This window comes from Desmodus rotundus, chromosome 7 (assembly GCF_022682495.2).
Source record: "Desmodus rotundus isolate HL8 chromosome 7, HLdesRot8A.1, whole genome shotgun sequence".
Classification (NCBI taxonomy): domain Eukaryota; kingdom Metazoa; phylum Chordata; class Mammalia; order Chiroptera; family Phyllostomidae; genus Desmodus; species Desmodus rotundus.
The window spans coordinates 60,387,614-60,414,275 of NC_071393.1; the positions used below are offsets into that span (position 1 = coordinate 60,387,614).

General features: G+C 32.9%; 1 protein-coding gene across 3 annotated transcripts in view; it reads left to right on the forward strand.

Annotated features, from left to right (window-relative positions):
• NOVA1 (NOVA alternative splicing regulator 1) overlaps positions 1-26,662 on the forward strand; it is a 155,761-nt gene that overhangs the window by 111,197 nt on the left and 17,902 nt on the right. For 2 of the 3 annotated variants that reach the window (XM_053928633.2, XM_053928636.2), the window contains one exon: positions 8,356-8,427. The exons of the other annotated variant lie outside the window; for it this stretch is intronic. In XM_053928633.2, coding sequence (XP_053784608.1) covers positions 8,356-8,427 — 72 coding nt within the window. The remainder of the gene's footprint in view (positions 1-8,355; positions 8,428-26,662) is intronic. 3 annotated transcript variants of the gene reach the window in all.

Genomic DNA, 26,662 nt, shown 5'->3' on the forward strand with positions numbered 1-26,662 from the left:
ATTTAAATTCAAGATAAGTGTTAAAATAGATGTTGGTTTACTTTTGTATATTTACATTCATTATAAGCCTTGTAGATACTCATGGAATTAAAAGTATTGTTGATTAATATTTTCATATAATTAATAATGTATGAAAGAAATGGAGTATCATTTAAAAAGATTTATCAGTTGAGTCCACTAGCTCTAATAGGGCGATATATGTAACACTTAAGCACTTTTTTGTAAATGTGGAAATTTAAATAATCTTGAAGAGAGCTCAGACGTATTTCTAAGATAGTATATGAACAGCATTTTGTTGTGCTGTGAATTTAGGACTCTCTAAATTTCTAGGTATCCTATTTTACCAATATAAAGACTTTTACTGGATCATTCCCTAAATAGAATTCCAAGTATATAAATTTAACTTACCATGATTTTATTTCTGAAGAAATTATGTTGATTATTCATTATGAAATAATTATGTCTAAAATAAGATACTTTCCACTAAAATTGATAAAAATAGATTTCATATGATGTTTACATATATTTTTGATTTTAACACATAGAATCCTAATAAGATTTATTTTAGAATGGTAAAGTTCCCCTTAACTAAAGATATACCATTTACATTTGCTTTGGGCTTCAGTTCTCAAGTTAACTTTTTAATATAATTTCTTTGAAACTTTTTAAATAATTTTCTTCTAGTTAACATTTTGCAAAAAATTAGAGTTTTACAAAGGCTACAGCTAGAAAATGTAACTTTTACATAGACATGAATTAATGTTGAATATGAAATTATAGATTCTGTTAATACAGTATATTTGTTATTACATGTTCATTGTTTTTATGACTGATAATTTTAAGGTTTTGCTTGCTAAATGTAATTTATTTGTAATCTATAAGTAAAAATGATTTATATGTAATAGGAAGTCAGAGTTAGTTCTAAACAATTAAAACTTGCTTTAAAAGTCAAAATTTTATACCATATATTATAGACTTTCAAAAAAATAGTATATTCTGAATTATGGAAACTACATATAGTTGGAAACCGAAAAATCACATGAACCACCATCCTCTGCATAGATGGAACCCACCCTTAGTGACTGAATCAATCCTCAGGCCAGAGTAGTTCTTTTTAGAAAAGTATTGCATAGTGGCCCTGTAAGTCTTTCATGTAGCAGAGTGGTGAAACCCATTATGACAGCTTTACGTCCAGCTTCAGATATGAGATACTGTGATATATTTGATTCTTAATTCTGAAATTTGTATTGAAAACGTTTATTTGCTAATACAGAGGAATACAATATTTTATATACTCAGAATGACAATAATAATAATACTTACTGAATAATCAAAATCTTGTAGCCTCTGTTCTTTAACCTTAACGTCAGGAGACTGTCATGAGGTACACAATGCCGTTGTGCTTGTCTTACAAGACATCGTACTAGAAACCGATCTGCAACAAGGTCCAGTAAACCAAAATTAAACATATTAATTTGCATAAAACATACTATTTTTTACTTTTAGGACACACAGATAACTGAGACATTCAATAATTTTCATTGAATTTAGATCTGGTTTGCCTAGAGCTCTGAACTCATTTCTGGAGCACTACTTAACACAAATTATTTGGTATATGTTTTGTTTACACCTTTAAATGTTTTGAGCTTTATGTTTTTTACTTTTCATCCCATGGCATTATTGAAACTTTTCCTCTTGTTGTAAGTCCCTCAAAACCAATAATCAGGGGTGTCCAACCTGCGGCCCACGGGCCACATGTGGCTCAGAATGGCCATGAATGCAACCCAACACAAAATTGTAAATTTACTTAAAACATTATGAGATTTTTTTGTGATTATGTGCCACAGTATATTTAATGTGTGGCCCAAGACAGCTCTTCTCCTTCCACTATGGCCCAGAGACACTGAAATGTTGGGCACCCTGGATGTAATGAGCCAATATAATGAACTGCCCCAAATTGGTAGCAACAACATTAAGTATTATAGTTAGCATTTGTTAACTTCCTTTGTCTATCACAGATTTTCAGGAATTTCATTCCTTTTTGGCTCAAATGTGTTTTTAAGAAAAGCTACATTAAGAAGTGTTATAGACATATAAATAATGATCTTATATTTAAAAAATCAGGATGTCAGAAGTCTCATTTAGCCCAAATAATTTTACATTCATTGTGAAAAATTTGAAAAAACAGCACATAATTTGTTTGTTCATTGTTGTCATTCAATCATGAAGTTACTAAATGCCACATTAGTGAATCGCAAAATATATTAAATTGTAGCTCTTGCTCTCCAAAACTATTTGTGAGAGATTAAAAATGCTTTAATAATTTATAAAAATATAAAAGTGTATTTATATACCAAACTACACTATAAACAAGGTACTGTAAAAGTTCAGAGGACTGTGAAGGAAATATAGGCTAGTGACATTTGGGATTGTAAAACCGGTGAAGATTTGAACTGAACCATGAAGATTGTGTAGGAGTTGCCTAACTAGAAAAAAAAGAAAAAAGCTTATTTTAGGGATGTGAAACCGTGGATTTGAGTAGAAAGATGCCATAAGTGTTTACTAGTATGGAGACTCTCTTGACAAAGATGGAATGTTTGTGTTGGAGTTCAGAGAAAATAATGTTAGATAGGTAAGGTGGGATCAGGTAATGGAAAGCCTTGGATGTTCAGCTGAGGGGCATCCTACAGATTCTTTGTAATATCTCCCAAAGGAGCCCTTCTAATTTCTCTAGAAGGTTATGAGAAAAAAGAGACACCTCTGCATTTTGTTCTGTTCTGTGCTGAAAAGCCAGACAGGATGGTAGAGTGCTTGTAGATAAAGCTTGTAGGAGAAAAAGAGAGCTATGATGATTAGCTGAGTGTTCTACAGTGCAGATATTTAAATTTGAAGGTTTGTAAGATTATATTTTCTAAAATTTTTTCATGTAATTTCACAAATCTAGTGGATGTCAGGCAAAAAAAAAGTTTTGTGGACAAGAATGAAGAACTGGTAATAATGTAATAGTGCTATGTATGTGGTGCTTACTCTGTTTCTGTGCCAGCCATCATGCTGTGCACTTTACATGAATTATCAACTTCACCCATCCTCACAGAAATCCTATGAGACAGGCAGAGCCCATGTGATACATCAGGATGCTGATGCTTAGAAGTGAGTGACTTACCCAAGGACATATAACTGTAATTCTCTTAACACTAGGCTTTATGGCCTCCAGGTTTGAGTAATGCTGGTGAAACAAATTCCGATAGATTTCTCTCTTCTGATTGATACTTTTCAAAGTCTTGAATAAACTTCTCTAAGAAGAGAACCTCATTTAAAATAGAATGTCTTGTGGGGTGGAGGGATGGGGAGAAAAGGCATACAACTGTAATTGAATAACAATAAAAAAATTTAAAAAAAAAGAAATTGAAAAAAAAAATAAAAAAAATAAAATAGAATGTCTTGTATCAGGGTAAAGGTAAGAGTCTAGATGATATTTTAAGAATAAGATGATGAAATACTTCATCTCACTTTTGGTTGTGAAAGTTGAGACAAACACATGAAGTTAAAAGATATTTCAAAGTAAAATTTGTGAGGCTTTGAGACTGATTTGTTCTAGTTCCAAAATGGTGAAGAAAGAATAAAAAATGACTATATATAGTTTTGAACCTAGTAGAATGGTGAAACCTGAAAGCAAACAAGTGAATTTTAATCAGGCACCTACTTGAGAAACTTTAGTTTGTTCAGAAAAGTTAGTTTGTAAATAGTATGTGTTTTTTCTTGAAGTAGTTTCTGATAGAAGCATAGGTGAGAATCTAAAACTGAAAATACTAGACCCTTGATTGCAATAAAGGAGATAATTTCACTTGCATTTTCATAGCAGGAAAGAAACAAAGCAAATGAATGGAAAAAGTAGCAGTTATCAGGAGAAGTGACGGGCATTGTAGTAAATGCACAGGATCTGGAGCAGGACCGCCAGGACTCAAGTCCTGGCTTTTTAAATTACCAGCAGGGTATTTTTTGACAAGTTGTTTTGCTTCTCTGTATCTCTACTTCTTTACCTATAACGTGGGGATAGTAATAATGATCTATTTCATTAGGATATTGTGAGTATTACGTAAGTAAAACTGTACCTTTTCTTAATAGGTACTCTTTATAAATCATAAAGATAAAAAGGAAATCAATAATTTTTCCTGTCACAAAATAAGGAAAGATGCTAAAAAAGGATCTAATAAAATTCGAGACTAAGGAACTTTTTTAAATAGGAAATCATTGGAAAGTTTAAAAAGTTAGTTTCAGTTCACATGGTGAGGAGCAAAGTTATTATTTCCTAAAGGAAAATAGGCTGGTTAGGTAAAAAGGGAAAAAATGGTGTGGTGTGGAAACTGCTGATTTGAAATTTTGGACATACAAAGGGGAAAAACACGGGTTAGATCAGAGAGGTTCACAAAACACTGCTACTCAAGAGGGAATGACGTATGTTCAAGAATGAAAAGGAGCTTGAAAAGTCAGAGGAACTGGAGATGAGATTACTGGGGGAACAAGATGATGACTGAGGAGTGGCTGAAAGATCCAGTTTAGGATCTTTGTAGCCTGTGGAGAGTTTGAGTAGGAGATCACAATTTTGTCTCACTGAAAACAGTGTGAAGATGGGGTTGCGGGGAAAGTGGTTTGGAAAACTGACAAAGTGGTGAAGTCAGTTGTGGTAGATAAGGAAGCTCATTCTGGGAAGTAATGATTTCTTTCAAGTAATAAAGAATATCAGTTGAAAGAAAGGTAAAATACATGGGATTGAATGGTTGGAAAGAAGGATAAAGTATAGAATAGCAATTATGAGGAAAATAAGCTATGGAATGCGTATATTGTGAAAGACCTTGAAACTGGACAACACAAATTTGTATTAGGTCTAAGTAGTTCCAGGTAGTTCAGACATTGGAAGAGAGGGAAGATATTTGTCAGGATAAAAAACCAAAGGTGATAATTACATGTTTAAATATTTATCCATTATTTTTATAGAGCAGTATACAGATTTATTTAACAGAACTTGAAACACGTTTGGGAAGGTAATTACTTAAGTAATGTTACTCAGCTAGTGATAGATTCCAAGTTACAACTTAGATTTATTGTTCATTGCTATACTCACTGTATCTCTAAATATCAGAAGTTCTTGACAATCTATTACTATAGATTTGCTTGAAGGTAAGCTTTATTTATTATAGAGTTTATTTATAGTAATGTTCTCTGGCCTAGCAGAAATGTCACTTGCTAACAAGAATACATTTTATAATTTGTAATTACTTTTTATTTCTATTCCTAAAAGCCTAGTTAAATATCTATATTTAACTAAATGCCTATTGTCAAATATTCAATTTTTAAAAACTATTCTCCAAAGAATCCATTGTTGTAAAATGATAAAATACTTCAAATTTTTCCACAATAAGTAATTAAGCCTTCATTGTTTAAAGCAGAATCTTTAAACAGCCATTCAATTCATGTAAACAAAATGTTCTTTTCCATTTGAAAGGTAAAATTGTGGTAAAGAAATGACTGTCCTTCATAATCACTATTTGATAAATGTAAACACTAAATTTCAGAGGAGTGTGTCCTTTGTAAATGTTTTTAACAGATATTTTAATATATTGTTACTATATGGATATTTAGTTGCATCTTCATGGTGTATATCAGAAATTTTATTAAATGATTTTTAACTGGAAACATTTTGTTTATAAACTATTAGGAAAACAAACCTTGTGTATTTATATTGTATACTGAAATATTTCTTTTGGATTTTTCCATTCTATTTATTTGTGTGGTTGAGAAAGCTATCAAAGCTGTTTTATTAATTAATAGAAGTTTATGAAGTAAAGGCATTACCTTAATATATTTATAATTACCTGTTTATTAAAACAGTTTTTGCAGCTAGTATTCAAAAGGTAACTGAAATGTAGGCTTTCTGGAATCTGTTATAATAAGTGAATTAGTAAAGGGAGAAGACTTTTGCGCAGTGTCTACATGAATCATAAATAGCTGGAAAACTCATCTCACGTTTATTTCACTACATGTTTATTATTTCAGAAATTTAAACCAAGAAAATATATTTAGAGATAATTTACTGTATTATTTTGACAGTCTTATTATCCCTTAAAGCCCAAACTTATATAATTTTTACCTTTTTAGTTAAAATATTAAACTGTCATCTTATGTTTACCTAATAACCAAACTTTGATAATTTTAAACACATTGTTATTATCCTAGAAGTTTAAAATTATTGTTTTTATTTACATGGTTAAGAAACAGCATTAGAGTTAAGGACAATGTTGATGAATCTGAGTTGTATCAATTATTAATAATACATGCCCAATATTTCACCTATGTGCCAATCAGAAAAAGCTATTAAATATGTTGATAGAAGGTAATATTAATTCTGAGCCACTTGATATTACTACTTTTTCCACATAGCTCTTTGTAATATTTCAAGACCTTGTTGAGAAGTCATCTCCAGGGAAAGGTAGATTCACTTCAGGTTGATTTTACCCTGATAGAAACAGGAGAGCCCAATACACATATTTGTGCTTCTATAAGGTTAATGAACTTGGATTCTAACCTATATTGGGAAAAATGGCCTCTAGATTTATTTCACATCTATTTAGTCAACTTTTTCATAGTTAGTATAAGCTTTCTACAGAACAGATTTTCAAATGTATGCTAACTACTCACAGGAATTATCTGCACTACAAGTTGTAACCAGAGATGAGAAAAATAAAACCTTTATTGTTTAAATAGTAACATGAAGTTAGTATCATATGTCCTTAGCATAGTAATGCAAGGAAAAGGAAATATTAGGGCAAATTTTAATGATGGAAAATTAAAGTCTCTTGCAATGACAGTAATTTGTTCCAAAAAACAAAAGCAGAAAACAAAGGATTTGAAGAAATTTTTTCTTCTTTTATGATGTTTTACCTTTGAATGTAGCCCCTGTCCCCTCTTTATATATAATTAAACCTTGGTGTGACTTCACATAAAGTGTAGTTTTCCTCAAAGGATCTGAGGTTTTAACTTAAGAACTAGGAATCCTTTAAGGTGATCTGATGTTAGAAGCAATCTTAGTTTTTGGAGAACAGTGACTTAAGCAGGAGCCTGCTAATATCTTATTTTTTTCTTTTACTTTTAACTGCTTTATTCTATTCAAATTACAAAATTTGAATTAAAATTCATGAATATAACTATATTAAGTAATTTCATCTACTTTTCCCTGATACTGCTGAACCTTTAAAGTTATGCTTTTGCTCATATCTGAGTAATTTTGATGGATACATATTAATATTAAACATAATGTTCATTTAGAACTGTTGTGTTATACTATAAAATTAGCCCATTTCACCTATTAAGAAATATTATCTATTGAGGGTACTATTTAAACAATGCTATTTTCTTAGTGAAAATAATACATTTTTATAAGGAGAAAATCTTAATAGTTTACACTTTAAGGTTATTCTTTTAGACATGAAAAGTTTTAAAAATATTTTAATGAATTATTTAACAAATATATTATGTTCTCATAAAACATATGCATAGTATGTAAGTGTGTTTAAAAATGAAGTCAATAATAAAAATGATTTCTGATATTTTTATGCTTACTTTCAATGCAGACTGATGATACTACAATATATTGTACCCTTCATTTATATTAAGTCTTAGTGTTTAGCATAAGTGGTAAAGTGTTAAAATGCTATTAGTTACTTGTTTATTAATATGAAGTTAATGTTTACATTTTCAGACGGGCTCTAAATTAATTAAAAATTAATACTTTAGAAGATAATGTGATATTAAGAACTCAGAACTACAAATTTAATTGCTTTTAAGTATGGATCCCTAAATTCATGTGGAATCAACTTGTTGGTGATGTTCAACATATTAAGTAGGTGGATACTTTTTGCCAAAGTAAACTTCATTTCACCACTTCTTCCAATCCCCGACTGTATTCATTGATAGGAAAATGCCTCTTTCAGTTTTACTCATTGAATTTCTTGAATTTTTGTTTGACTCCTCTTTTTCCCCAAGAAAACAAAGGGAAAGAAAAGAGACTACTATTCATGAATATGGTCAGGATACCTTTAATACTCATGTGGATTTTTATCAGTCACCATCATGATTTCAAGTCATGAATTTATTTTTACATGCTTATTATGCATGCATATTTACATGCATTAGTTATTTAATTGATCTTAAATTCCATTAAATTTGAATGACTAGGAGAAAGATTTGTTTATAGGATTTTGTTCTCGTTATACTACATTTTATTTTATTTTGTTTTATTTAAATAATCAGTTTAAGGCTTATAAAGGTTGATTTGCTCCTGAACTGCTTTGTTCCCAGACATTGCCATCTTCCCCAACTACCACCAAGTCCTCTCCATCTGATCCCATGACCACCTCCAGAGCTAACCAGGTACAGTATCATCCTGTCATCTACACCATACTTTTCACGGGTGATTGCCTGCACACTGGAGAAAAAACAATGGTGGGTTAAGGATCTATTCGTTCATTCACAAAAGTGCACCAAGACCAGATTCCAAATAAACTGAGAAAGCAATAATTATTTCTGAAAATTTATATAAATTTTTAACTTTAGGTAACAAAAATATATTCAGGTGGTAGACTATGAGAATTTTGGATTTTCCCCTTAAAATTATGAAGACTTTATGGAGCTCTGAGGGTTATTTATTGAGTTGATGTTTATGATCTCCCTTATTGTTTCCTCCTAGGATTCTTGGTATATAGCTTAAGAATATCATATATATAAAAAATATGTTTAAATATGATTTGTTGAGCAAAGGTATATCTTTAAAAGTGAATGCATCTTATTTGCTTTTTTATTTCAGATATTCCTTACTTTGTAAACAATTTTAAACTTCGGTTAAAAAACATTTTGCAGCAAACTAAAAGTAACTGAAAATTGGTTTTTGTCATAATTTTAATGCTGTTTAACAACACAGGAAATGGTATTTTCTTAGAATTTAATACTAGCATTTTCTTTGGTGGAGTGGCAAACTGCAAGTAAATCTTAATAGTTTGATTCGATGATTATTTTGGTACTGAATATTTGTAGGTCATTCTTCAAAAGTGTGGTTAATTTTGGTACATTTAAGGAAATTATATAAAATACTTTATGTAATTCAGACATACTGTACTTTAACTTCACAATTGTTAAAAATATATTTATTAAAATGATTAAACATTTTCATTTTGTCTGAGTTGAGCTCTTCATTTAGGTGAGAGATGTTTTCTTTAATATTTCCAATTTTTTACTAACACAAGGCCTCATGGGATTATTTAAATATTAAAAAAAGTTATCTTTTAAATATATTTCATAGAGTTGGCTAATAAATTATAAACATTCAGCTGTATTTGCTAAATATAAAATGTAGCTTTTGCATACCATCTAATATAAGGCTATCAGAATTATTTTGTTCATTATTGATTCTAATACTTTTGCAAACTCAGGAAAATTTAAAAATAATAACTGGAAGCAAAACTAACAGGATGTTAGGAGCTTGATTTTATTTTATGCAGTAGCATTCCCTCAGACAAAAGTACTTTATAATGCTCACATTTTAGACCCAGTAAATTGTTTTAAAAGTATACATCTTTGGTGATGAAACTGAGCACTTCTCTTTGAAGGAAATGGTACTGTATAAAGTGAGAAGCAAGCTTGTATTATTGATGCATGAAGTTAAAAAGTGTGTGTGTGTGTGTGTGTGTATGTATGTATATACACATTTTCACTTTATATACCTTATCTTTTTTGATTTAATCTTTAATGTACTTTTCCATGCCCATTTAGTCCCCACTTAGTCCTTTTATATCACCCTTCCCCAAGCAATCACCACACTGATGTTCATGTCCATGAGTCCTTTTTCCTTTTTGCTTAATCCCTCCACCCCTTAACCTTAGCCCCCACTAGCTGTCATCTGCTCCCCATCTATGAATCTGTCCCCATTTTCCTTGTTAGTTCAGTTTGTTCATTAGATTCCACATATGAGTGAAATCATATGGTATATACCTTCTGTGTTACATGAGCTTCAATTATATGATATAGAAAACTATTGGGAAAACAATTGACTTTATATTTTTGATGTTTCTCTCATACTTCACCCTTCTTTCTTTTCCAAACAAAAACAAGAAAATTGCAATAAAAACAAAACTTATACTTTTCCTCTATGTAAAAAAATTCTGAATCTAGAAAGAAAAATTTTGTCTATGAAATTAGATGTGTGTATTTTTTTCACTTATATGAACATGTGAATTTTGATTTCGTTAAAAGACTAATTATATTTAAGTTTACTAATATATTTTTACCCTTTAGATGAGTTACTGCATCCACCTCTGCCAAATCTAATGTTTTTCTAGTTTGAAATAATAAGTCACTTGTGATTTTATGCTCCACCCTCTATACTCAGTTATTTTATTAAATGTATTTTATTTATAGTTGTTTCATTCTGTTCTTGTACAAACAATCATAGTATCTCCTGGACAACATGAGACAAAATATAAAAGAAGAACATAACAAATTCCTTAAATTCATGGAGGAAAGTATAGTTATCACCCATACTGATGTTATTAGTAGTTTTCCCTACGATATTTCCCAATAGATTCTATTTAGGTAATTTGGGTTTGGGTGTTCATAGGTCACAATTATTTTTTTGTGTGTAATCCTAATTAATCAGTATCACTTTACTGTGTAGACTTACATCTGTACGGGTAACGGGAATAGATAAATGGGTTCTCATATGCAATTATATTAGACTTTTAAACCTGTAAAAATAACTTTTATTATTGGCTTAAGTTTGCTTTATTCTTATCCAGCAATGTAGCAGATGTGTCTCCAATTTTATAACTAGAAGAAATGGTACAAACTCAGAGCATTCCAATTTAAATTAAGAGTTATTGTTTAATGTGTTCTAGATAATATAATACCCTCTGCCATTAAAAGTAGCTATAAACATTTTTCCATGTGAATTTTTATAGGCCATTATAAAATACATCAAGAGTGTGTTATTTTCATTTTTGTTGTTATTTTAATAACCAAATAAGTGATGATCGAGTTCTATTTCCAGAATAGTTTGTCTATGATTCAATAAAAATAAATTAGGGACTATTAATATTTGTTTAAACCCCAAAATAAAAAGCTCAGAAAATACACCAGAAAGTTAGTTTCATCTGCAGTTTCAACATTTAAAAATATTTTCTAGTCCTTCAAAAATATCTGTCTGTTTCACGTACTGAATTTTACTTTTCTATCCTCAAGTTTTCACAGGTCAGACTGACAGACTATAGCTAGTGTTGTGGCTCTATAATAATTTGCCTCTGAAAATTAAAGGATTAGCATATGAGAAGTCTTACAGAATGGAGGCAACCTTTTGGTTCACAGGCTTGCACTCTGTCCACTGAGTTACGCCAGCCAGGGCAGAAACATTATTCTTTAAGAAGCTAAGTGATGTAGCGTATAGCACATAAAAACTGAGTTTTATCTTTAAAGAAAAACTATAAGGTAATATTGCTGCTTTTTCAAGTTTCAAATATTTCTGTAATTAAAGTCTCTATTCTTTTCTGTCAGTACTTTATTTTTATTTCATTTTTATTGAATTTTTTCCCATTACCATTTATCCCCCTTGTACTCTCATCTCCGGGGCAGTCACCACACTGTTGTACATATCCATGAGTCCTTTTGCCTTTTGGCTTGATCCCTCCACCCTCTAATCCCTCCCATAGCAGTTATCCTGCTCTCCATCTATGAGTAAGTCTCTATTTTGTTAGTTCAGTGTGTTCATTAGATTCTACATGTGAGTGAAATCGTATGGTATTTGTCTTTCTCTGACTGGCTCATTTCACTCAGCATAATGTTCTTAAGTTCCATCCATGCTGTTGCAAAGGGTAAAATGTTCTTCTTTTTTAATGGCTGAGTAGTAGTCCATTGTGTAAATATCCCATAGTTGTTTTATCCACTCATCTACTGATGGACTCTTGGGCTGCTTTGATAACTCGATGATTGTAAATACACTGCAGTGAGCATAGGGAGGCTTATGTTCTTTCAAATTAGTGTTTTGGATTTCTTTGGATGTATTCCCAGAAGTGGGATTGCTGGGTCAAAGGGAAGATCCATTTTCAATTTTTTGTGGTATCTCCATACTGCTATCCAGGCTGCACCAGTATGCATTCCCACCAGCAGTGCTAAAAGATTGCCCTTTTTCCACATCCTCACCAGCACTTGTTCTTTGTTGATTTATTGATGGGTGGCCATTGTGACTGTTGTGAGATGGTATCTCATTGTAGTTTTAATTTGCATTTCTCTAACGATTAGTGATGTTGAGCAACTTTGTATATGTCTGTTGGCCATATGTGTGTCTTCTTTACCCATTTTTTAATTGGATTATTTGGTTTTTTTCAGTATTGAATTTTATAAGTTCTTTATAAATTTTGGATATTAATCCCTTATTAGATACATTGGCAAATTTGTTCTCCCATTTCATGTGCTGTCTCTTTATTTTGTTGATGGTTTCCTTTGCTTTGCAAAAACTTTAGTTTGATGTAGTCCCACTTGAATATTTTATCTTTCGTTTTCCTTGCCTAAGGAATTATATCAGATAAAATATTGCTAAAAACAATGTCCGAGATTTTATTGCCTATAGGATTTTTATGGTTTGGGGTTTAACATTTAAGTCTTTGATCCATTTTGAATTTATTCTCATGTGTGGTGGAAGAAGGTGGTCTAGTTTCATTTTTCTGCACCTATCCAATTTTCCCAACACCATTTATTGAATAAGCTATCTTTAGTCCATTGCATGTGCCTGCTTCCTCTGTTAAATATTAATTGACTATAAAGGTGTGGGCTTATTTCAGGGCTATTTTGTTCCACGGATCTATATGTCTATTTTTATGCCAGTACCATGCTATTTTGATACTATGGCCTTATAGTATAGTTTGGTATTAGGTAGTGTGATTCCTCTAGCTTTGTTCTTCTTTCTCAGGATCACTGTTGCTGTCTGGGGCTTTTTGTGCTCCCATGTAAATTTTTGAAATATTTGTTTTAGTTCTGTGAAATAGGCATTGGAATTTTGATAGGAATTGTGTTGATTCTATAGATTGCTTTGGGTAGTATGGACATTATAATGATATTAATTCTTCCAATCCATGAACATGGTTTGTGCTTCCAACTTACTTGTATTTTCTTCATTTTCTTTCTTCAGTGTCTTATAATTTTCCAAGTGCAGGTCTGTTACATCCTTGGTTAGGTTTATTCATAGGTATTTTATTTTTTTGTGAATTGTGAATGGGATTGTTTTTCTTTAATTTCCCTCTCTGTTGATTTGTTTCTGGATATTGATTTTCTATCCTGCTACTTTGCTGAATTCATTTATCAGTTCTAGTAGTGTCTTGGTGGATTTTAGGGGTTCTCTGTGTACAATATCATGTCATCTGAAAATAATGACAGTTTTACTTCTTCCTTTCCAAATTGAGTCCTATTATTTCTTCGTCTTGTCAATTGCTATGGCTAGGATTTCCACTACTGTGTTGAATAAGAGAGGTGAAAGCGGAGATCCCTGTCTTGTTCCCTATCTTAAGGCAAGTGCTTGTAGATGTTGCCTGTTGAGTATGACATTGGCAGTGGGTTTGTCATATATGGCCTTTATGATGTTTAGGTATGTTCCTTATATTCCCACTTTACTGAGAGTTTTTATCATAAATGGGTGCTGGATTTTAGTGAATGCTTTTTCTGCATCTGTTGATATGATCCTGTGCTTTTTTCTTTCATTTTGTGTATGTGGTGTATCACATTTATTGATTTGTGAATGTTGTACCTGGATTTCTGGGATAAATATCACTTGATCATGGTGTATGATCTTTTTGTGCTTTGCTGTATTTGTCTTCCTAATATTTTTTGAGGATTGTAGCATCTATGTTCATCAGGTATATTGGCCTATAATTTTTTGTAGTGTCTTTATGTGGTTTAAGAATTAGGATAATGCTGGCCTTGTAGAATGTGCTTGGGAGTCTTCTTTCCTCTTGAATTTTTGAATGTTTGAAAAGGAGAGGTGTTAGTTCTTCTGGGAATATTTGGTAAAATTCACCTGTGAAGCCATCCAGTCCAGGGCTTATGATTGTTAAGACTTTTTTTGATTGCTGCTTCAATTTTACTAGGTGTAATCAGTCTATTCAGATTCTTTGATTCTTCCTGATTTAATTTTGGAAGATTGTGTATTTCTACAAATTTATCCATTTTTTTCCAGTTTATCCATTTTATGTGTTAGCATGTAGTTGTTCATAATATTTCTTAAAACATTTTGTATTTCTTTTTTGTCAGTTGTTCTTTCTCCTTTTTCAATTCTGATTTTATTTATCTGGGTCATCCCTCTTTTTTTTCTTGATGAGACTGGTTAAAGGTTTGTCAATCTTGTTTATTTTTTCAAAGAACTAGGTCATGGATTCATTGATCTTTTATATTGTTTTTTTTTTACACTTTATTTTGTTTATTTTTGCTCTGATATTTATTCCCTTCCTTCTACTCACCTTGGGATTTGGTTGTTGTTCTTTTTCAAGATCCTTTAAGTGAAAAGTTAGAGTTTTTATTTGAACTTTTTTTTTTTTTTTTTTTTTGAGATAGGCCTGTAATGCTATGAATTTCCCTCTTAGGATTGCTTTCCCTGTGACTCACAGGTTTAGGGTTGTGGTGCTCTTGTTTTCATTTTTTTTCAAGTTATCTTTAGATTTTTTCCTTGATCTCTTTGTTGACCCATTCATTGTTTAATAACATGATACTTAGTTTCCATGTCTTTGTGTATTTTTCAATTTTCTTCTTGTAATTGACTTCTAGTTTCTTTGTATTGTGATCAGAGAGGAATGTTGATATGATTTCAGTCTTCTTAAATTTATTGAGCCTTGTTTGTGTCCTAATATGTGATCTATCCAGAAAATGTTCTATGTGCTCTTGAAAAGTATGTATATACTGCTGCTTTGAAGTGAAATGCTCTGATGATATCAATTAAATCCATTTGATCTACTGTGTTGTTGAGGCCACTCTCTCCTTGTTGATTTTTCTGCCTGGAAGATCTATCCATTGAAGTCAATGAGATGTTCAAATCCCTTACTATGACTGTATTTCTATTGATCTCTTTATGTCCATGAAGATTTGCTTTACATATTTAGGTGCTCCTATGTTGGGTGCATGAATGTTTACTAGGATTATATCCTTATGTTGGATTGTGCCCTTTATCATTATGTAGTATCTTTTGTCTCTTACTGTAGCCTTGGTTTTAAAGTCCATTTTTTCGGATATAAGTATGGCCACCCTAGCTCTTCTTTCTTTCCTTTCCATGTGCATGAAGTATCTGTTTCCATCCCCTCACTTTTAATCTGTATGTATTTTTCGATCTGAGATACGTCTCTTGGAGGCAGCATATATGGATCTTTTTTAAACTATTTTTCTGTGGGTTTTTTTTTTTTCTTTTTCTACTTAAAGCAAACCTTTTAACATTTGTTGCAATACTGGTTTGGTGGGAACAAACTCCTTTACCTTTTTCTTGTCTGGAAAGCTCTTTATTTCTCCTTCAACTTTAAATGATAGCCTTGTTGGGTAAAGTAGCCTTGGTTGTAGGTCTTTGCTTTTCATCACCTTGAATATTTCATGCTAATAATTTCTGGTCTGAAATGTTTCTGTTGAGAAGTCAGATTAATTGGAGATCACTTGTAAGTAACTGCTTTTCTCTTTTCCTTTTAAGATTGTTTTCTTATCTTTAAGCTTTGCCATTTTAATTTGATGTGTCTTTTGTAGGTTTTTTGGGTTCATCTTTTTTGGGACTTTTAGCACTTCCTGGAATTGTGTATCTTTTTCCTTCACCAGATTACGGAGGGAGATTTTGGTCATTATTTCTTCAAATAGGTTCTTGATACCTTGCTCACTCTCTTCTCCTTCTGGTATTCCCATGATACAGATGTTATTACACCTCACGTTGTCCAAAATTTTTCTTAAGCTCTCCTCATTTTTTTAAATTATTTTTTTCTTTTTGCTGCTCTGCTTGGGTGTTTTTTTTTCTACCTTGTCTTCCAAATCACTGATTCTATCCTCTGCTTCATCTTACCTACTTTTTATTCCTTGCAGTGTATCATTTATTTCAGATATTATAGTTTATATTACTGACTGGTCACTTATTATGGTTTCTATGTCTTTCTTCATGGTGTTGAGTATCCTTATAATCGTTACTCTTAACTCTATATCTGATAAATTGCTTACCTCCATATTTTTAGTTCTTCTGGAGAATTCTCTTGTTCATTCATTTGGAGCTTTTGCTTTGTCTTTCCATTTTGGCTGCTTCCTTGTATTTGTTTCTATGTATTAGCTAGATTTGCAAAGACTCTGCTGCAGGTCTGTCAGATGTTGCCTGTGACTGGCCCTGGGCAACCTGTTTGGAGCTATCAAAGAGGGAGAGATGGTGTGGGCCTGGGTGTGTACAGAAAGAACCAAGCTGCATACCAAGGCCAACTTTTACCAGCACTGGGCCTGGGGAAGAGTCAACTAAAGTCTCAGAGCTCCCAGAGATCTGCCTTTGCTGTTAGGCTTAATCACTGGAATAGCTTCCAGCTTACTCAGCAGCCTGGCTTAATCTCCACAGGGTAGGGTGACAGGGATTCCTGCAAGTAGGGCTATTGCTTCCCCCCAAGCTGTAGCCGCTTGGTACGGAGTCGATGCCCAAGAAAGATGGCTTCTGCAGTATGGGAAATGCACAGTGATCCTGGCAGTTGATCTTTCAGCCTTCTTCCCAGAGACACCAGCCCCAGACTATTCTCACATATAAGTCCACTCTGCCCTCCTTCTGCCAGAGCCCAGGGTAAGTGCCTGCAAGAGAAATTTTGTTCCTTGGCCTTTTAAGAGGTCTTTGCATCTGTAGCTGTCTCTCCTTGGTGGACAGAAACACCCCCTGCCTTTCACAGCCATATGATATTTGGGTTCCTTTCCAAGTTCTGGTGCACTAGGCTGGGGAGCATAGCTTGGGGTTTAATCCCCACACTCTTCAGGGGGAATCCCCTGGCTGCTGAAATATCACTCCAGAAATTCAGCTCTTGTCCATGGGAGCCCAGTCTGCTCTCTCACACCTCCTCTGCACTGCCTACCAATCTCGTGGTGAAGTGGTTTCTTCTATATGTCCTTGGTTATAAGGCTTCAGATGGTGTTCAGTTGGTTATTTAGGATGATTTTTCTTTAACTTAGTTGTAATTCCAGTTTGGTCCTGGGAGGATATTAGTGTAGCTTCCATTTACTCCTCCACCATCATGGGTCTCTCCTTGTTTTTTTAAGATAGCTTAATATATTTTACAATTATTTTCTTCTCTAGTAAGAGTAGGTTCTTGTCCAATTCATAAATACTATTGTTTCCTTTTGAGAAACAAATATTGGTAAGGCTAATAATTTTAAAATTTAGGGTTTTTTTTAATGTGTTGCATATAGCAAGATGTAAGTTTGACATTTTTTACAGATGGAATTTAAATATGAAGCAGTAAACCTAAAAAAATTCAGAGTCATTTGGTTTCATCAGTTCATAGTTGTTGATACTAAGTCACTTTAAGATTCAATAAAGTGGTTTTGGTAATCGATCAGTGCTGGCTAAATTTCAGCCTTAATTTTTGATTCCTAGTTGTTCATACTCCTGGGATTTTTCTCAAATTTCAGGAAAGGATAAAAGAAGAATGATTTTACAAATATGTGCTTTACAGACATTTATTTATGTAGTGATAAATTTGAAATTATATATATATAAATAGATAAAAAACAAATCAAAAATAGGTATCTCATGTATAGTGCCCTTGCCATAGTAACAGAAAAACACAAATAAAACTCACTGATTTAACTTAAATTCATGATGGCAGATCTCAGATGGGCCCTTACTGCGGTCAGATAATTGTAAGCCCATTCTCTTTTTTCCTCTCTACATGTCTATTTCATAAGTTCTCTTCTCCTCTCAGTCTCTGTGTTAGTTTTCTATTGCTATGTAATAAATTACCACAAACTTAGTGGCTTAAAGAGCACACGTTTATTATTTCATAGTTTCCATGAGTCAAGGGTCCAGGCACTGCTTAGCTGGATCCACTGCTCGTGATCTTACAAGACTGTAATCAAAGTATTGGCTCAGGTGCACTCTCATCCAGAAGCTTGACCTGAGAGAATCTTTTTTTAAATTCATCAAGGTTGATGGCAGCATTCGGTTTCTTGCAGCTCTGTGACTGAGAGCTTGACTTTTTACTGGCTGTTGGCAAGAAGCAACCCTGAGATTCTAGAGGCTGCCCAAGTTCCCTGCCATGTGACTCTCTCAATAGGTACTACACAGCTTGGCTCTTTGCTTCTTGCAAAGCTAGCAGGAGACTTTTTTTTCAGGGTGTACTAGCAAGATGAAGCCTTATATATTGAACCTAATCACAGCCTGACTTCTCACCTTCTTTACCGTACAACATAATCAGTAGTGACATTCTATCCCTTTGCTTCTGTTGATTAGAATCAAGTTAATTTACACCTGTACTCAAATGGAGGGGAACATACCAGGTGTAACACTAATAATTGTCCCTCTCAAAATTCCCCATTATTTCTTGCTTCTTCCTCACTCCCAGTTGATGGCCTTAATTATTCCTATTTCACTGAGAAAAATGAAGCAATCAGAAAAATAAAAACTTTCACAAACTCACACCAACACATATATTTAATCAGCCATCATTTATACCTGCATTTTCCAACTTCTCATCTATTGCCATTAGTAAACTTCTCCTGTGCCTATCTAAAACCAGTAATTTTGGTTGTACATTAAACCTTGCCCGTTTTATTTTACTCAAAAACATCCTTCAGCAGTTCTACCTTCTCTATCCTTTATCTGTCAGGGTTCTTTGTTTTTTTGTTTTTTCTTTATATCAATGGGATCAGTTCTGTTAGCATGCATACATCTATCTGTTTTTGTCCAGTCTTAAAAGACCAAACAAAACTTTTAATCCTATTTTTTCCACCAGCTAACGCCCTAACTCTTGTCCTGCTTGGTAGCAAAACTCACCAAAGTATTTTCTCTGTTTTTCAATTTCTGTCTTCTCATTCTTCCCTAATTCCACTTCACACAGGATTTTGCCTCTACCATTCCACCAAAACTGTTTTTCCAAGGACATCAGTGATGACCACATTGCTAATTCCAGTTGTTTATTCTCAATCCACATATTAATTGACCTATCAACATACTTGTCATACTTGTCGTAATTGATCACTTCTACTTTCTTTGTATGCTTTCTTTACTTGACTTCCAGTATACTACATTCCCTTGCCTTGTGCTGGGTGCTTCATCTCAGAATCCTTTGCTAGTTCCTCCCCTCATCATCCCACTCAATGTTGTGGTATGCCAGGCTTTAATACTTGAGACTTCTGCTTTTATGTGCTGACATCTGCAAAATTTATGTCTACAGTGAGAGGCAGGTTTCCCATGAACTAATAGAGCTTAAGCATTAGGATTCTTCACCCTCCCTGGCTTATTACAAGACCCTGCACCAACTTTTATGTTCATAATTTTGAATGTATTTTCTGAAGATGTCCCCTAAAATTGTATATTATTCAGACTGCTTATAACTTGGGTTCATATTTATCTCTAATCCATATCTCAGAATGAAACTACAGACTATCCAAATTGCCCTTCAGTATTTCCACTTGCATATGTAACTGGGCATCTTAAAGTCAACAAGTCCAAAACCTACTCCAGAACTGTTCCACCTTTAGCCTTTACCATCTCTGTTGAAGGCAACTCTACACATCCACTTGTTCAGATCAAAAATCTTGAATTCATAGCATCTTTCTTTTTTTAGCATCTGAAATCTAGTGTGTGCATCTATTTATATGTGTATATATACATATACATGTATATATGTATATGTATCCTAGCCATGTCCTATTACATTCACTGCTTCTATAGTCCAAGCCTGAATTGTTGCAGTAGCCTCCATTTAGGTTGCCTGCCTTTCTACCCTTGCTCTCCAAAGTCTCTTCTTCACTGAGCAGACTGAGTGTTCCTTTTAAAATGTCATTTAAAAAATTTCTCTGCCTATACATGCAATTGTTTCCTTTCGTTTCCCTCAGTAAAAGCCACTATCCCCAAAATGACATCCATCGATTTACAAGATCTGGCCCTTGCCACATTACCTGTTTCTCTTCATTTCCTACCAATTACACCTGAGTCACTCTGCCCCAGTCAGATTGATTGGCTTTTTTCCTTGCAGACATCAGGGATGCTCTCACCTCAGTAGTTTCCTCTTGCTTTTCTCTCTGGATGAAATTCTCTTATTTCAGAAATTTACTTGGCTAACATCTTCAAAGCCTACACGTCTTTGTTCAGAATTCACCTTCTCAATAAGGTCTACCTTATCACTCTATTTAATATAGCAGCCTGGCTTCCCCTTACCTCAGTACTCCTGATTCCCATTATCTTGCTGTATTTTTTTTCGTTGCCTCATAGAATACTATATACTTTATCATATTTATTATTTATTATCTGCCTTGCTTTCCTAGAAAAGGTGTTGCTCGAGAACAGAGATCTTTGCTTTTTTTTTCTGATGTATCAAAGCAATAACCTGGAACAAAATAGGTTCTCAATAAATCTTTCTTCAACGACTAGTGTTAGACTGTAAGCCTATATGCTTTAAAAGTTATTTTTTTATTTTTGAAAATTACTTCTTCAAATGAAATTTTGCACAGAATCTCAAAAAATATAAACCAAGTGGAAAAGAATACTTTTGATGGGATAAGTAGGTGAAGTTAATGGGACATGGCCTTCTTTGTTATACTTCTATTTTGTTCCTTATAGTACTCAGAGCACAATTTGAAAACCACTCAGACTCTCGTCTCAAGCATCGTTATAACTATGTAACAGAATATTAAAATTAAATTTAATCTTCTTCAGTGTATTTTTGTGAGTTATGTGTGTTTGTATGTGATGTCAGGATAATGTTGTTTAGAAGTCTAGAAAGTCCTAGAAAAATAGTGAAATCCAAAATGCTCTTTATAAATGAACTTATTGACTTTATTATATACATTAGATTTGATGTATTTTGCTTACTGTTAAGATGAACCTTATAAAATTGCTGATATTTGAGTACAACTTCTTATGGCTCAACTCAGTGTACATTATATACAGATCAAAATGTCCCAGGAATTCCCAGGAATAAAATAAACCAAAAAAAAAGAACCCATGGAATCCGTATTAAGAGAATGTACAATTTTCATGTACATTCCCTTAATAAATATTCCCTTAATAAATAGACTTTGTTACAATAACTTTGGAAGGGAAGTTTAATATCAGAAATACTCATCCCTTTCAATCAAAATATTAAAATGTATTGCACTTTGATTTCTCTTCCCAATTTTTTCTGGTATCCATGGAGAAACAAGAGAAAATGATTTTAATATTAAAAAATAAATGCCTGGGAATTATTATAATATGAACCATAAAATAATTACCAAAAAATATTTGTGTGGGATAATATACTTCTCTGAGTATTAAAATTTATTATAAAATTATTATAATAAAAGCATTTGATATTAACACAAACAGATATAATTGTCAGTGACACATAATAGATATTTCAGAAATAAATCCAAGTATGTATGGGAACTTAACTGTATTTTGTCATGCATTAAGAAAGGTAGTATAACTTAGGGAGTAAGACAACTATGGTCTCAAGCCATAGTTCCAGGCTTTAAATCAAATCTTTGTCACTTTCTAATTTTCTGATTTGAGGAAAAAACTTTACCACATGCGTTTTCTCATTGTAAAATGTGAATAACAGTACCTACTCATAGAGTGGTCATGTCTTAAATGAATCAATCCATGAGAAGCATTTAGAACACTTCCTGATGCAGAGTAAAACTTAAGTATCATTTTAATTTATTTTAAAAAGGGTGTTTTGTTTGATAAATGGTACTGGTACACTTGACTGCCCACCTGAAAGAAAATAAATTTATACATTCAGCCTATATAATAGGTAAAAATAAATCGCAGTGTGCTCAAGATGAAGTTATACAGTGTGTGAAATCAACTTGAGGATGACTTTCTTAAGGAAAAAGGAAATCCAAATCATGAAGAAATAGGTTAAAATATTTGAATATGTAAATATTTTTGATATGTTTGGTATAGCAGAATACATTACTAATAAGAACACAGTAAGACCCTTGGAAAACATATGTTGAACAGATAGATATGACAATGACTTGATAACTATACAGAGAACTTCTAGATTGATATAAAAAAGGAGAAAATAGTTAAAGGTTATATAAATTAGCATCATGAGATAGTACTTTTTTTAACCAAACAGACAAAATTTTATGTGACATATACCAGGAATGCAAAAATTAAACTGTGTGTGTTTACAAATTAAAACTGCTGGCAAAGATATAAGGGACAATCATTCTCATACAGAGTTGATGTAAGAAATGTTGTAACATTGCAGATTTTGAGAACCTGTCCGTAAAACAATGCATCAATACACAAGAATATAGGGACAAAGATGTATATATTGCAGTATTATTTAGAGGTGCAAAAGTTGGAAAATAACTTGACCTCTAACGGTAGCATGGCTGAGTAAATTATGGTATGCAGAATATAATGTGGTGAAGCTATTAAAAATAATGAGTTAGAGCCACATAAATTAGCCTAGAATAGTATTAATAATATACAGGGTCTGGGACAAATAATGCCCCTTTTTAATGACAAAATCTTTTATAACAAAATCATGAGCATGTAATTCTGTAACAACAATACCACACTCAAGCACACCATATGACATTTTAGGTGAAATGTTCAAATTAAAACTATAAATTACTACACCCATATTATTACCCTACCAACCACACTCAAGCAGATGTTACATTTGCCAGACCCTGTATTAATTACAGGAAATTAAGTTGCTAGCATATGGCCCTATTTTTAATAGTCTTCATGTATCATCAGGATGATGACAAGGAATATGAACAGTCTTAACTTTTTTTACATATCTACTTTTTTAAATTTTATTTTTCAATTAGAGTTTATATTCAGTATCTACTTTTTTAAAAAATGTTGTCTAAGACTAAAAAGAGGATGGAAGAAATAATGACTTCAGTTGTGGTGTATGCAGTGTTTTAAGGAACATAAAGAGGGACTTTCCCAAAAGATTGGGAAAGATCGGACTGCCTTCGTTTCAGCATTGTGAGATGCTTTATTAGAGGGTTTCAGCAAGGGTCAAAAGAGAGAAACTTCAGGCCTAGTGGAAGCATTGAGTAACTAGCATAGGAAACGGCAGATGTTTCACATTGTAAAGTTAGGCCAAATTAAATGGTTTTGTAATATGTATAATATTTTCTTAACATGTCAAAGGTCCTCAACCCTAGCCTCACGTCACAATTACATATGGCAATTCTTATTTAGTAGGTCTAGGATGAGGTTAAGCACCTGTATTTGAGAAGTTAGAGAAATGTTTCCTGAAGCCTCTTGACATGTTCGGGAAATACTATGTACTGTATGACAAATGCACATTAGTTTATTAAAAGTGATGATAACTGCATGCTATATAACACTGACTCTTCTCACAAACTTTAAGTCAAGGCTTTTTTTCATGAAATAACACCCTTTGTTATTTTAAGAACTCTAAGTTAATTAAAAAATATTTGATTTGTACAAAAGTTGAAGGGTAGGTGTTAGCTTTACCACCGAGAACAGTAATGGTTTACAAATTAATACAATTTAAATCTATGAAGGGATATTATACAAAATATGATTATCTTTTCAGGACATTGCTAATCTTTTGGCTGTTGCCCACTATACTTTGGTTCCCTTACCTTGGAGATCTTTATTTGCAGATTAGTATTTTTTAACATTGCTTAGCAATAATCTTGCAAAAAATTATGGGAAATGGTTAAAGGAGTGCTTTCTAATCATATTTCTTTTATTGCAATCTTCTAAGTTTGTTAGTGTGCTATGTTGTGTAGATGGTATGACCCTCACATCCAGGGGTGGGAATCAGAGGATCTCTCAGAGGGCAAGTTAAGAATTACTGCTGAAAGCAGCATACCATTAATATTTTGAGGTTAAAATTATAGTACATCATTTGGTAAATACCATGTTATGTGACCTTCAAAAGTCATTTTAAGGGTATGATTTTGCGTTAAGATATATTTCTGTTTATGAAAAGCCTAGGGCTTTTCACGTTTTCAAGTTGAAGAAAGTGGTACACTTCAGGGGAAAAGGGTTAATGAAATGGTCACTCAGTAATGTTTTTTTTTATTTTATATCCCAAATTTGGCTTAGATGTTGCTAAAAATGCATAGAATACTTTTTCTAGTATTAGCTGTTAAGTAGGCAGATTTGCAATTCTCTGTCTTGTTGGACTGCCTGGTAGGTAAATGGTTTGTTTCATCAGCCTTCTCCCTGCAGCCATAGCTGTGGTGGTTCTTGCAGCCCATTCTCAAGACAGACAGTTTGCATGCCTTCATATAACCAAAGCACGCAGTGCCTCTGTTTTGGAGTGTACTCTAGTCGTCTTGCTCTGTGTGCGTGTATATGCAGTTCAGTCAGATTTGTTTTACCTTTCCAGTAAAGCCATATAAAATGGAAAATTTCTAAAACAGGAAAACTGGGGAGTTACCAAGTTTATTTTCAACATTTTAATTTTATTTTTAAAATGCTTAGAAATAGGAACATCTTTTGCATATTCACTCAAATAAGAGTAGTTTTGCCAAATCAGAGAGTTTGATTTCTGCTCAATATGAAATAAACAATTGCTTCATGTCATTCATTTTTCTAATTTTTTATTTTTGATTCAGAAATATTTCAGGAGAAAATAAATTAATCATTTTCATCTTTACTTTTGAACTCAGTATCTTCTAATTCATTCTTTTGGTGTTTGGTTTAGCTATTTTTTCCATTAACTAGATGATACAATCTTTCTATTACTCTTAAAATATTTTTGAAAAAAGAATTGTTCCCTTTCACTAATAATTTCAAATTGCTTTTAGCCCAATAGTAGTAATTATAAAATTGATATATTTTTATTTGTGATTCATTGAATATTAGAAGTGAACTACTTCATCTATATGTAAGAAAAGTACTTCCTGTTGTGACTAATAATACATTGTGTTAAGTTGCAGACATTGTAGCCTCATATATTAACTAATATTTCTTTGTTTATCCAAAGTAATAATAAAATAAGAATAATTCATGAAATTTTTATTTTCTTAGTGATAGTTATTAGTGGTAGTAATTGCCAATATCCCTTTAGTAGTGTGACACTGAAATGCAGTCACCCATTATCCTTTTTAAAAATGAGTGTTGCTTTCAGAAAAACTGTTGGTGAAATTAAAATATAAGAAATGTTGAATTAGATGACTAGTAAATATAAAACACCTACAAGCAACTAAAATTGTATTTCAGTAATATAAAATCTGTCAGTCTTTTCATTTAATAGTATTTTATTTTAGTGGTAAAAATGGCTGAATAAAAAATTTGTAAAAAACAAAACAGAAAACACAAATTGTGAAAGTGTTGTTTATAATTACTTTTTAATTACTTTCAATAATATCTCATTAGTCTGGTTATATCATGGTGTATTAAATCAGTCTGTGAACAAACTCAGAATTTTGAAAAGCTGTATATTCCTACATTATCTCAGTGGTTTTCCTAAACAAGCATTTATCCTAATTATATGATTCTTGTTTAAAATTATGATTTAAAAAAATTTATAATTTTAAAGTGTTTTTAAGTCTGCTTTTATGTCATGTATCCACTTGTTTTTTATATACATTTAAATATGCAGTAGTCTTTGAAATACTAACTGTAGGGGAGCTTTGCCCACAGAGCCCCTGTCCACCATGGACGAGAATAAGTCTACCAAGACATGATCTGCTTGGGGAGGAAAGGTGGCCGATCTCTCAAAGGAGAAGGACCAGGAGCCTTTTCCTCAATGGGCTTTTATTGGGTTCAATTTGCACAGGAATACAGGTAAAGCTCATCAATCATTGTCAGGCAGTTAGGATCAAACAATAAATAACATACAAAGAACTCTGAGGGCTTATTCTGAGTCAGGGTCAGTTAGCTAAAGGGCTATAAAGCTTTGGGGAACAAACTCATTTCATGCTTGGACCCCTATCAGAAAACTGAGGGCATTTTTAGCAAAGCAGATTTTACATTATTTTATGCATTCTTTCTTAGGCCTGATTGCCCTCAGGGAACCCGCCCTTTCCAGCATAGGGCCACACCCACCTCTGTCATTGTTTCAGGCTTAAGTAAGGCAGCCAACAGATTAGGACACTTCTTGCAGACAGAATAAGGACTCAGGCTATGTCAGAGCCAAGGGGCAAGAGTCCATCACCCCCTTTTTCTATAGCCCCCAAGTCCTTCCCTGAGGGCCCCTTTGTGACCGTGCCTGTCTTAGGTCATCCCTCCCTTGAGGAATCTTACCTGTCATTGGCTAACTGGTCAGGCTCGGGGCCAAGCAGGGTGAAGTAAAGGGGGCAGAGGAGGCACCCCTACAAGGAAGATAAGCTTTGTCTCCTTAATGGCTTATGGTCCCAAAGTCTTTTTACTCAGCCTTAGCCACAGGGGATTATAGCTTCTGAAACCAGGCAGGGCGGTTCCCAACATCTC